This window comes from Juglans regia, chromosome 4 (genome assembly GCF_001411555.2).
Source record: "Juglans regia cultivar Chandler chromosome 4, Walnut 2.0, whole genome shotgun sequence".
In the NCBI taxonomy this organism is placed as follows: Eukaryota; Viridiplantae; Streptophyta; class Magnoliopsida; order Fagales; family Juglandaceae; genus Juglans; species Juglans regia.
Window position 1 is genome coordinate 7,749,546 of NC_049904.1, and position 11,120 is coordinate 7,760,665.

The 11,120-nt window shown below is 36.4% G+C and overlaps 1 protein-coding gene across 4 annotated transcripts; it reads left to right on the forward strand.

Moving 5' to 3' along the window:
- The first annotated feature begins 255 nt into the window (after positions 1 to 255).
- On the forward strand, positions 256 to 10,509 carry LOC108980146 (syntaxin-81). 4 transcript variants are annotated; one of them, XM_018950991.2, is made up of 9 exons: positions 256 to 370; positions 538 to 1,021; positions 2,548 to 2,686; positions 3,035 to 3,118; positions 3,260 to 3,364; positions 3,803 to 3,946; positions 5,693 to 5,935; positions 6,063 to 6,194; positions 10,243 to 10,509. In XM_018950991.2, exons 3-9 carry the CDS (start codon positions 2,609 to 2,611, stop codon positions 10,384 to 10,386), a joined length of 930 nt encoding a protein of 309 aa, XP_018806536.2. In that variant the 5' UTR covers positions 256 to 370; positions 538 to 1,021; positions 2,548 to 2,608; the 3' UTR covers positions 10,387 to 10,509. The 4 variants fall into 4 exon arrangements, with proteins under 4 accessions (XP_018806536.2, XP_018806537.2, XP_035545607.1 ...); XM_018950992.2 differs by having other exon boundaries at positions 547 to 1,021; XM_035689714.1 differs by having other exon boundaries at positions 647 to 1,021.
- The last annotated feature ends 611 nt before the right edge of the window (positions 10,510 to 11,120 follow it).

Here is an 11,120-nt window from a genome sequence, read left to right on the forward strand (position 1 = left end):
GTGTGCACACTTAAATGACTGTTCTCTAGCACTACTCATTAAAAAAGGTGGCTCTACAGCCACCACTCCAGTCTCGCTGGGAGCTATCTATAGTGTAAAATGTTGTATTTTTTTATTTTACTTTTTTATATATATATTTTTTTAATACTATAAAATATTTTTTAAAAAAATAAAAATATTATAATATTATTAAAAAATATTTACTTAATCACTAAATAAAAAAAAATTATAACGAGACCGGGAGCGGACCGGGAGCAGTGAGAAGCACCAAAACACCAAAATCAGCGAGTTCCCTTGGGGTCAGCTGTTTTCCTCCCCCAACAACACAGTTCGCATTTTGCCCACAGCCCAGCACTGAACTTCGTGGAAGGTAATCACCTAATCACACCTCTCTCTCTAATCTGCGCAACACCAAATCACAGACCAAAAAAATTCATCATTACAGACAAAATTTCATGATCTCATCACTGTTTCGAAGCTACAAACGATCTCAATAATATTCTCATTTCACTATTCTTCATCGCGATCTCATCACAGTTATCACAGACCAAAAATCGAAGCTACAAAAAATCACAAATACGATTTCATCAATGGGCAAAAAAATCGCAGACCAATGTATCATCCTAACTGTCCACAAATGTTGAAGGGGAAAAAGGGAGGGCAAAAAGCGTAACCTCTTGCCAAGGAAAAATTGAAGGAAAAAAGAGTAACCCACGATTCCTGCATCGAACGGTTGCTGGAGATGGGAGAAAGGATCTGAATCCATCGTGGGCACTTCTACTGGAAAAAGAAGATGGGAGAAAGGGGAATGTAATCCGTCGTGGGTGTCTGGTGAGCAGCAAGGGAGAGGAAGGTTGCGATTTAAATGGGGGTAAAATAGATATTTCACAATGCTGATTTGGAGGGTGTGCTAGCATTTTTCTTGTCTCCCTCTCTCTCACATTTTCCCTCAAAACCCTAGCAGAGCATCCCCTCCGTCGTTATCCCTCCCCTCTCCAGCCCTCCGTCGCAGCCCCCTAAGGTACGGTCTTGGATTTTTTTTTCTCTTTCTCGCAGCCCCTCCATCGCTGGGTATATAATTGGTAGATTTGGATTTTTTAGATTCATATATTTGGTATATATTTGGTATATAGTTGGTAGATTTAGACTTTTAGTGATTATAAATTCGTATATAAATGGTAGATTTAGACTTTTTTTATTTGTCCTCAGCTGGGTTACATAAATCTGTTTTGGGATTGATTAATGATGTGGTTTATCTGTGATTATGTGATTATAGATTTACAAATTTAATCTAAATTACAGATTGCCAGATTGTGGTTATTCTTTTTTGTGATTATTCATTTATGATGACTGTAATTGCATCGATGATTGGAACTTTGGTAGTAGTAATTTTAGTGCTCTCCATTGTAATCTATGTTTCAATCTCTGCTAATTTTTGCATGCATGGAAGAGAAATGCTTCAAGGCCAACCTAATTATAGTGGGAGTTTTGAAAACAATGGCATTTTTTGTTACTTGGTTTGGCAACGAAATTAAATGGTCTCTGCACTTACTAAAATCAGTATCACGAAAATTAAATATACAGATATACTCTATACCAGTTGGGATACTTCGATATTGCAGGGCCCATAATTTAATTTCATGGTTTTGATATTAAGGTACTTGGCATTTATATAATATAGGATGGCTTAGGACTTATATATGATCTAATGCTGTAATGTCAGTCTAGTCTGGTCCAAAAAGCATTAGACATGAAATTCTGTTTGCATACTGACTTGCATATATAGAGAGTACTGAATTGCATCAGACATGCTGTAATGTTGGGACACTGGTTTTCTTTATATAGAGTACTGAATTGCATGCACCATTAATCATGAAATTCTGTTTGCCTTTTGTTTTTTAATGAGTATGCAAATTGACAGCTAGAATTATTTTTTTAATGAGTATGCTTTAAGTTCTACATGCTTTAGTTGGAATGAAATGAATTGCATTATTTCAACCATCCATTTTTAATTTTTTACTTTGTAGGATATAATTTCAGATTTGTTTTGGATTTATAGAGTATGAAAATGGTACAAGTCACCACCAACACCTTCTAACCTTTTGGTCACAAAAATATAAAAAACAAAAAATCATGTGACAAAAACGGTGCCGTTTTAGTGGCAAGAACCAAATTTCACACCTTGCTCAAAGGAAAGTCCCGAACCATAAATCATTGCCCATCGGCAATCGCCTCTCTCAACTTCTTAAGTCCTCTTCACAGTCCCCAGTTTAGCCTCCCACTGCGTCGTGAGACATAACAACCCAAGGTCCCCTCTCTCTCTCTCTCTCTCTCTCTCTCTCTCTCTCTCTCTCCCCTATCAGTCTCTGATCCAGAATTGTTTCACTAGAAATGGCAAATGATCAAAAATCGTAATTTCAAATTCATTCCAAATTAAAAATTGGGGTTCGTATATCCAGGTTAACTACAGTCTTTATCTTGAAATCTATGATCAATTGTTATTATAATGTAATTTCTGGGAATTTGCCTTTTTTGTGCTCTCTGTAGTGTGCTTTGGGTTCTGTTCAAGCTTATAGAGGATTTGTTCTAAGCTGGTTGATAGTGAAGAATGTCGAGAATAAGAGACAGGACTGAGGATTTTAAGGATGTTGTACGGCAGACTGCCCTATCTTTGGGATATGATGAGGTTCGTTACTTAGGATCCATTTTCTCTCTAGTCATATTTAAGATGACGTTCTTGAGTGGAAGCTTTGCATGATAAATGTTCTGAAAAATAGGGTTTGGCATGATGTATGGATAAATATACAAGTTGTAACTTCTTTGGTTCTCCTGTAATTCTGTAGAAATTTTGCTACATGTTGTTGCTCTACTATTTTCATGTGTAGGTACATGTATCTGCATAAATCTTTTTTCATATAATTTGTTTTCCCCTTCAGTATCTTGTCTTTTTATGAAGCACAATTTTGTTACCATTGTAAATTCCTTGCACCCTTCCTTTTTCTCACTCTAAATCAAGTCTTGTTTCCTTATGCAGTCGAAATTGGCAGCCATTTTGGCATCTTTCATAATTCATAAACCTCTACAAAGGTCATCTTTCACAAAAGCTGCACTGAAGACGGTACACTCTTTTTATAAGTTCAGTAGAGTTTGATCATAAATAATAGTTCTATAAGAACATATATTTTCCTCTGAAAGAAGGGGGGCATGTGAATGTTTAGGTACAGTTTTGTAGTTAACTTTTTTCCTTGTCATCTATAAGCGTGAAAGCATCAAAGCTTTGGAACAGTTTATGTTGAAACATCGAAAGGATTATGTGGATCTTCATCGTACTACTGTACAGGAGAGAGACAACATTGAGCATGAAGTAAGTTGTCAAACTTATCCGCAGAAACCCTTTTAATGAAATATTAATATCATCATCAACAATTTTTTGATAAGTATATCATCATCAACAATTAACGCAAAGTTAATGTTTTTGTGGTAATCTTAACATTTTCTCATACTTATAAAAAAATTCTCATATTATCCATGGTTAGATCTGCCAGGCATTCAATATGATTTCTTTCTTAAGTATGTTATCTGTACATCTAAGAAACATTGTAGTTCCTTTCACATTGACCCTATTTCAATTTTTATTGCAAGTGATTAATTGTCTAGTCTCGCTTGCTTTCATTCTCCCGAACAGAATAACAATATGTTTTGCTTATCATTCTGAGTAGGTAAATCCACCTGTCATTTCTTGTAATGAGCTGCATTGTCATCAGGAAATGCTTACTTTGTCTCCCAAATTAATGCTTTGCAGGTTAGTGCTTTCATTAAAGCATGCCAGGAACAAATTGATATTTTAAAAAATGGCATAAATAGTGAAGAATCAGACTCTAAAGGATGGCTTGGCATAAGGGCCGATAATTCAAATGTTGATACCATAGCACACAAACATGGCGTGGTATGCTTCTTTTACATGCTTTACTAAAATTTGTCTAGTCTTATGGGAGTTTGTGTTGGCTGTAATATGCCCCCCTCCCCACTCTCCCCAATCCAGAAAAAAAAAAAAGCTAAGGGAACTAATGTCATAATAAATAAAAAATTTAATCTATATGCGTGAGAGGTTGAAGGAATTCACGTACTATGTGTTTTTGGAAAAGATATCTTTTGACTTATGGAAAATTTTTGAGGCTAAATTTTGAGTTTTAGTAGTCATCATAGATTTTTGGAGGACAAAGGAGGTTATTTCTTTTTTCTATTGTTTAAAGGGAGAGGGAGCCCTAGGGGTTGGCTCAAGTGATAAAGGCTTTGGTCTTGGTGGTATGCTCCCTCCAGGTCCAAGGTTCGATTCCTGTTGGGTGCAAATAATTTCTAGGGCCATCAGACTGGGGGAACTTCCCCTTGAATTACCCGAGGTGCACTTACGGGAAACTCCTTGCAAAGGGTTTGTGCGCTCTCGGGATTAGTCGGGACTTTGTTCTCGGACACCCGGTGCCAATAAAAAAAAAAGGGGGCAGGGGGTAGGAGATATTTTTTTAAAATTATGGTTAAATGAAAAATTAGTCCTTATAGTTTGCCTCAAAATCAAAATCAAAATCTGAAAAAAAAAATTATAGCTTAAAAACTGATTTAAAAAAAAAAAAAAAAAGCGTGTGAGGGAGGTGAGTGTTGTCCCTCCCACTGCTGGCCACCTTGTGGTGGCGCCATCACAAGCCACTTTGTGGCTACCCGATTTGGTGCTCTCTAACCCACCCCTGTGCATCAGCCCGTGGCGGCTCAGGGGTGACCATCCCAAAGACACCCATTGGATGGGTGGCCACTTGAGTTTTTTTTTTTTTTTTTTCCCATAGTTTTATTTTATTTGAAACTTAATTTTATTTTTAAGTTTTATATTTATCATATTTTCTAATTCTTTTTGTTTTTATTTTTGTTCTTTATTAATGTTTTTTAAAACAATATATAAGTTTAAACAATTTTAAAATTTGTTTCGAGTCTTTTGACATGTGTAAGCCATGTCAGCATAGTTACTGGTTTACTAGCTGATTTTTAATGGAGGGACCAATTTGATCAATCTTAAAACCTCTAGGAGTAAAATAGTTGAAAAAACATGGAACAATTCTTTTATCTATAAAACAAAAAGACGGGGAGCAAATTAATTGAGGCATTCCATGGCATTAATTTTGTATCTATCCCTTATATATTAAAAGCTGAGGGAGGGGGCCAGGTTTCTGATTTTTTGGGGGGCCATGGCCATCTTGCCATTCGCCACTGGATTTTGAGCAATTGACCAACTTGAAAAGTCTGGTCATACCCGATCTGGAAGTGACCAATTAGTTTATTTGAACCTTTTTGTGAGATCAAATTTATATTTTCATTGATATGCTCACCTAAACTGGCTTCTCTGCTCTGATATGGAAACCCTCCTTCTAACTGACTTAGATGTGGTTGACCTATTGTCATATATTTCCATTTTATGTAAATATGTTTTGTGGCTAATAGTTTTAATCAATCTGTAAGAATTTCTAGTATCTAATTGGTATTTTTTTTTGGTATTGCTAGATCATCAAGCATAGCTGATGAAATGTTCAGTATACTTGGGCTATTGCCTGTCCCTATTATCTATAAAATTTTGTTTACCTATCATTTTTTTGTTTTTTGCATGGTATGAATGCTAGATTTATTTTATTTCGAGTTTGTTGATTTGCAGGTTTTAATATTAAGTGAGAGACTTCATTCGGTCACAATACAGTTTGATCAGCTAAGAGCCATACGCTTTCAGGATGCCATTAGTAGAGCAATGCCTAGAAGAAAACTTAAACGAAATGCAAATTCAAATTCTGAAGATTCATCTAAACCAAATGCATCAGAGCTCAGGGAGCTCAATGAACTTCAATCTGATCCTCTGAGACTACAGCAGCAGCATTTGGATGATGAAACACGTGCCCTTCAGGTAGCGAGTTTATTGATTCTCTGATGACATTTTGTTTGATGCTTCTATACAGGTGTTTCCTCTCTTGTTCAATTCTAGACTGAGGTCCTTGTATGGCTAAATTTATTTGTTTCTATTCCTTATGCAGGTAGAGTTGTCAAGTCTCCTTGATGTTGTTCAAGAAACTGAAACTAAGATGGTGGAGTTGTCAGCATTGAATCACCTTATGTCCACACATGTTTTGCAACAAGCTCAACAAATAGAAATTTTATACGAGCAGGTTAGAGCATAATTTGTCCATCATATTTTTTTATATGGGTTTTTTTTTTTTGGGGGGGTTGGGGGGGTATAGGGATACTATCCACGGACATCCCTTATAGGGAGGCAAATGCCATCAAGCTACAAGGCGGTAACCGAGGAAACAATGGTACTTTGGGTTCGAAACTCTACATCATGCATTGTGGGTGAAGGCTGCCAAGGTGGCTGCTCAGTCAGCCTTAACTGTTTTAGTTGGTTAGAGGGCAAAAAACTCATCAACAAGCCAAGCCCCCAAACAGAAAGAAAAGGGAAGGAAAAACTCTATTCTCTGTTATATCTCTTGCATGTCTTCTCTTGTCAGGTCATATTGTATGTTTACCAAAGAAGAAGCCCACCGATCCATCCTTTCATGAAACTTTGAAATACAAGGTTATCATATAAACTTCAAATACCTTAGACCAACACCTGAACTAGGTACAAATCATAGTGTGCATTTCTTTCAGGATTAAAATTTTGTTTCTCCATTCTTTCGCTATATTGTACATATAGCGAAGAAAAAGCCCACCGATCCATCCTTTCATGAAACTTTGAAATACAAGGTTATCATATAAACTCTAGATATGTTACACCAACACCTGACCTGAGTATGAATCATAGTCACGGGTTTATTTTGTTGGGCCTCCCCCAGGGGGGGGGGGGGTGGTGCGGCGTCGCTGATTAGGCTCAGGATCTAATATATGATCAGATTAAGAATTTTTACAGTCAGGGGTATGGCAATATGTACATACTTCTCTCAGGTTTAACTTTTTGTTTCTCTGTTCTTCCTCTGTTAAAATGATTATAGCCCAATCTTAATATCGTGTATCAGGTATTTGGGAAGGACGTCGTTTTGAATTCTTTTGAGTATTCTTGAGCGTGACTATTTTTTTAACAAAGAAAACTTTCATTAACAAACTTGGTCAAACCCCTACACAAACATAACAAAAACAGTCTCATAAAAGCAAAAGACACCTCTACAAAACTCCTTTAAATCTTAGGTAGGCAAAATCAGCCCTTTCTAACCTCAAGACTCCTATAGCCTCTTTAAGAACATGTTGTGCATCTAGCACAGATAAAGTACCACCCTTGTTTGCAAGAAAATCATTGGTTTGGTTTTCTTGCTCACATTGGCAGGTTTGGGGTAAAGACAAAACACAAAGTTCTCATCTCATCATAACAACTTTTTTAAATTTCCACATAAAATATAATAAACAATTTAACTTTTTCAAGTCCCAATTTAACTTTTTCAAATATCAAAACAATAATAATATTTTAAACTTTCATCTAAAATAAAAAATTCACTTATCCAAAACAAAAAAAAAAAAATCCTTGGTTTGGTTAGCTTCTCTTTACACATGCTGAAATTGAACATTGAGCTTCACTTTGGCAGTTTTAGAGGATGCTTGGGGAATGAAATGAGATGTGATGAGAATTTTGTGAAATAGTAGTAAGATGGTTTGTGAATAACAGTGAGATAATTTGAGTTAAGTATTTATTGGGTTTTAGAAAATGGGAGAAAAAAGTTAAATACAAAATATTATAAAGTTAAAATATTGTTGGAATATAATTTTTTAATATTATTTTTGTTTTGGAATTTGAAAAAGTTGAATTATTTTTTGTTTTTTATTTGGATGTTTGGGAAAGTTGTAATGGTTAGTTTGAAAAAGTTGTAATGAATTAGTTTAAAAGTGTTAGTGTTTGAATGATGTTTGGGAAGAAAATGAATGGGATGAGATGAGATGGAAACTTTTTCCAAACATCCCTATCTCCTCCCAAACATCCAAATGTTCCCAATATACTTCACCCAGACCAACACCAGAATTATATTCAATAGGACAAATGTTCCTTGAAATGCACAATCTTAAACCAGTTAGTATGGCTCTCATTTCTGCCATAACATTTGAACCCATCCATAGAAAAAATAAAAACCTCCTATACAACACCCAAAGTAATCCTCAATAATACAACTGCAGCCACAGAAACCAGGATTTCCATTGTTGCTTCCATCCAAATTAAGTTTAAACCACCCTGCACTTGGTCTAACCCATTTAACAACCTATAACTTGGTTGTTTACATGGAATTAATGTTAACCCAAGATATGAGAATACACTAGGGATGGGCTCTAACTCTGACAGAGTCGGAATGCCTACCTCCGACCTCTGACTCCGACTCTGACTAGGGTTAGTGGCCAAAACTACTCTGACTCCGACTCTAATCGGAGTTCAGAGCTCGGAGTCGGAGCTCAGAGATCTGACTGGAGTAGAAGTGGGCTTCCCAGCAACTGGGCCCCATTTGCCCTACTCAGATTGGGCCTAGGCCCACAGCCCAATATCCAAGGTCCAATCTGAAATACCCCTGCTTAAAAATATTTTTTAAAAAATAAAATAATGTAAAAAAAAATAATTAAAAAAATCTAAAATACTGTAAAAAAATAAGTTAAAAAACTAAATTTTAAATACAATGACTAAATCAAACTACAACTCACAAATGATAAATTTAAATTTAAAATTACAAATTGCAATAAATTTAAATTTACAGCATCAAAATATTAATGATGTCATAGATTTCATTCAAATATGAAATAGCCACAATCCTCTGCATCGGTCTTGATGTTTGCTCGAGCCACACCCGAGCGAAAGCTCGATCAAACTATCTTGATGTCGTTCCTCTTAAGTGGACCGACATCGTTTTGATTATGTTTTTTAAAAAATAAATATCGGAGTTCGGAGTCTATCTGGGCTCCGACTCCGAACTCTAACTAGTTGGAGTTACAGGAGTAACTCCAACTCCGAATTCCGCAAACTCCAACTCCGTCGGAGTCGGAGCCTTGTCAGAATTCGGCCGGAGTCGGAAAATCAAAAATTTTGCCCACCCCCAGAATACATCACAATGAACACGCCCAGCTCTTCAACCAAGAAACTTCAGAGGAGCCTCTGCAAGAGAATTTGATCTTCAAATAAGACCAGCAAATCTCCATGTCGATTCTCCATCCTAGCTGAGCAACGTCTCACCCAAAAATTTCAACTTATAATAGAAGGAAGCACACTAATCAAACAAACCAATTTGATCATTTTTATTTGCTTTGTGAAGCCATAAAAATCTTTGAGGGACTTTCAGGGGAAGCATACTACACCGAAACCATTTATATACCAACCAGCCACTTCTCCCCTCTCCCTGCTTACTTCCCATGTGGATTTTGTTGAGAATTTGCCATCTTCGGAAGCTTTCCAAATAGGAATATCTTCCCCCATTTCAGGGCCACAAACAAGGCACTGATTTGTCTAGAAAGATCTGTTTCCAACATTACTTGCAACTTTTCCCCCTCCCATTTAGCTGGGGTCAACACATCATGTGGCTTGGTCTCAGGATGCTGCACATTATCAACCTTCTCAGCTAAAATACCCAGTGTAGACCAATTATCAAACCAGAAATTGAGTTTCCCTTCTTTCTTGATTACATCTTTAATCAGAGAAAGGATTGATCACCACAGAGATGAATCCCTCCAAGTGGCAGAAGCCAGAAATGGAAGAGACACAGAAATGTGCTTGGCTCTAGCACAAGGAATTATGATACAAAAACTTCCATGCAAGTTTCATATGTAGAGCAATTTTTATTTCTTGAAGACCACTTTTTTTGATAAGTTATTTCTTGAAGATCCCTAATACCCAATCCTCCTTCCTCATAAGGTTTATACATATTGCTCCAAGCCACCCACTTCTTTTAAAGTTTCTTATAGATAACAAAACCTTCTGAGGAACATTTAAAACCGACAAGACATGAATAGGCATGCTGGGTATTGAACATGACTTTGGCTGTCACCCAAACACTGCATTACCAGCTTCCTAGGGCAGCAAGTTTGGTGCAATACTTGAACTGTGCACAATGCAACATGCCTTTTCTCCACTGTTCTTTTTAGTAACAGCTGAATGTGATGACTGCTGTTTTTCCCAGGTTATTCTAGATGCGGCGTTTAGTCTAACTTGTGTTTCTCTTTTTTGTTATCATGTCTTTTGATCTTTTACTTTTACAGGCTGTTGAAGCTACAAAGAATGTAGAGCTTGGTAACAAAGAGTTAACCCAAGCCATTCAGCGGAATAGTAGCAGCAGGACCTTTCTTATTCTTTTTCTTTTTGTACTTACCTTCTCTATCATCTTTCTTGATTGGTATAGTTGAATGGATTGAGTCCAATGATTTTAATGCTTTACTCGAGAGAAATACATTGTACTATTTGTATATTTGATATAGGAAAAAAAAATGATCCAAAATTTTGTGACAATATTATATTGTTGACATTAGTTTTAGATGGTATGCTCATTACAAGAAAAACCTGTTTTTCCTCGGAGGGATTGTGGCGGCAAAAAGCATAATTACCGTGGGAAAAACGCTTTTCCCACCAATTCCAGTCGAGGGGAGCTCATAGAATAAAAGTGGGGAGTTAAAATCACTTGTCCCACCAAAAGCCCAGTTCGTGGGGTAAAACAAACCACTTTTTCCCTCGACGATAACGGTAGTGAAAGGCTTTTGACCTCACCGCAAATAAGCAATGATTTTTACATTTTGCCACGAAATGTTATCGTGGGTTATAGTTTAACCGATAGTTGGTGGAAATTACTTCCTTCCCAACCAAACCTGGTGGTCGTCAGTAAAGGTGAGGAACCCTATCCCTTTTCCCACAAAAGTCTACCTCGCCGCTTTTGTAAATTTCCATGAACTCAACTTGTAGGCAAAAGTTCTGAACCGTATTTAGATTACCCATTTTCTATAAATATGTTCTCGTGAGTAGGTATTTTTCCTTAGAAATTGCTTATGGGAAATACCTGTGATTTGAACCTTTTTCCACGAACCATGACCATCACTATATGTATATAAAGGCTTCAAATGAAAAATTCAACAATTTTTTTTTGCAC

Excerpts from the sequence above, each read along its gene's own strand:
- LOC108980146 (XM_018950991.2), top strand. The coding sequence starts at position 2,609 with ATGTCGAGAATAAGAGACAGGACTGAGGATTTTAAGGATGTTGTACGG. Across the intron at positions 5,936-6,062 it reads ATGAAACACGTGCCCTTCAG|GTAGAGTTGTCAAGTCTCCT; the intron begins GTAGCGAGTTTA and ends TTCCTTATGCAG. Across the intron at positions 6,195-10,242 it reads TAGAAATTTTATACGAGCAG|GCTGTTGAAGCTACAAAGAA; the intron begins GTTAGAGCATAA and ends TTACTTTTACAG.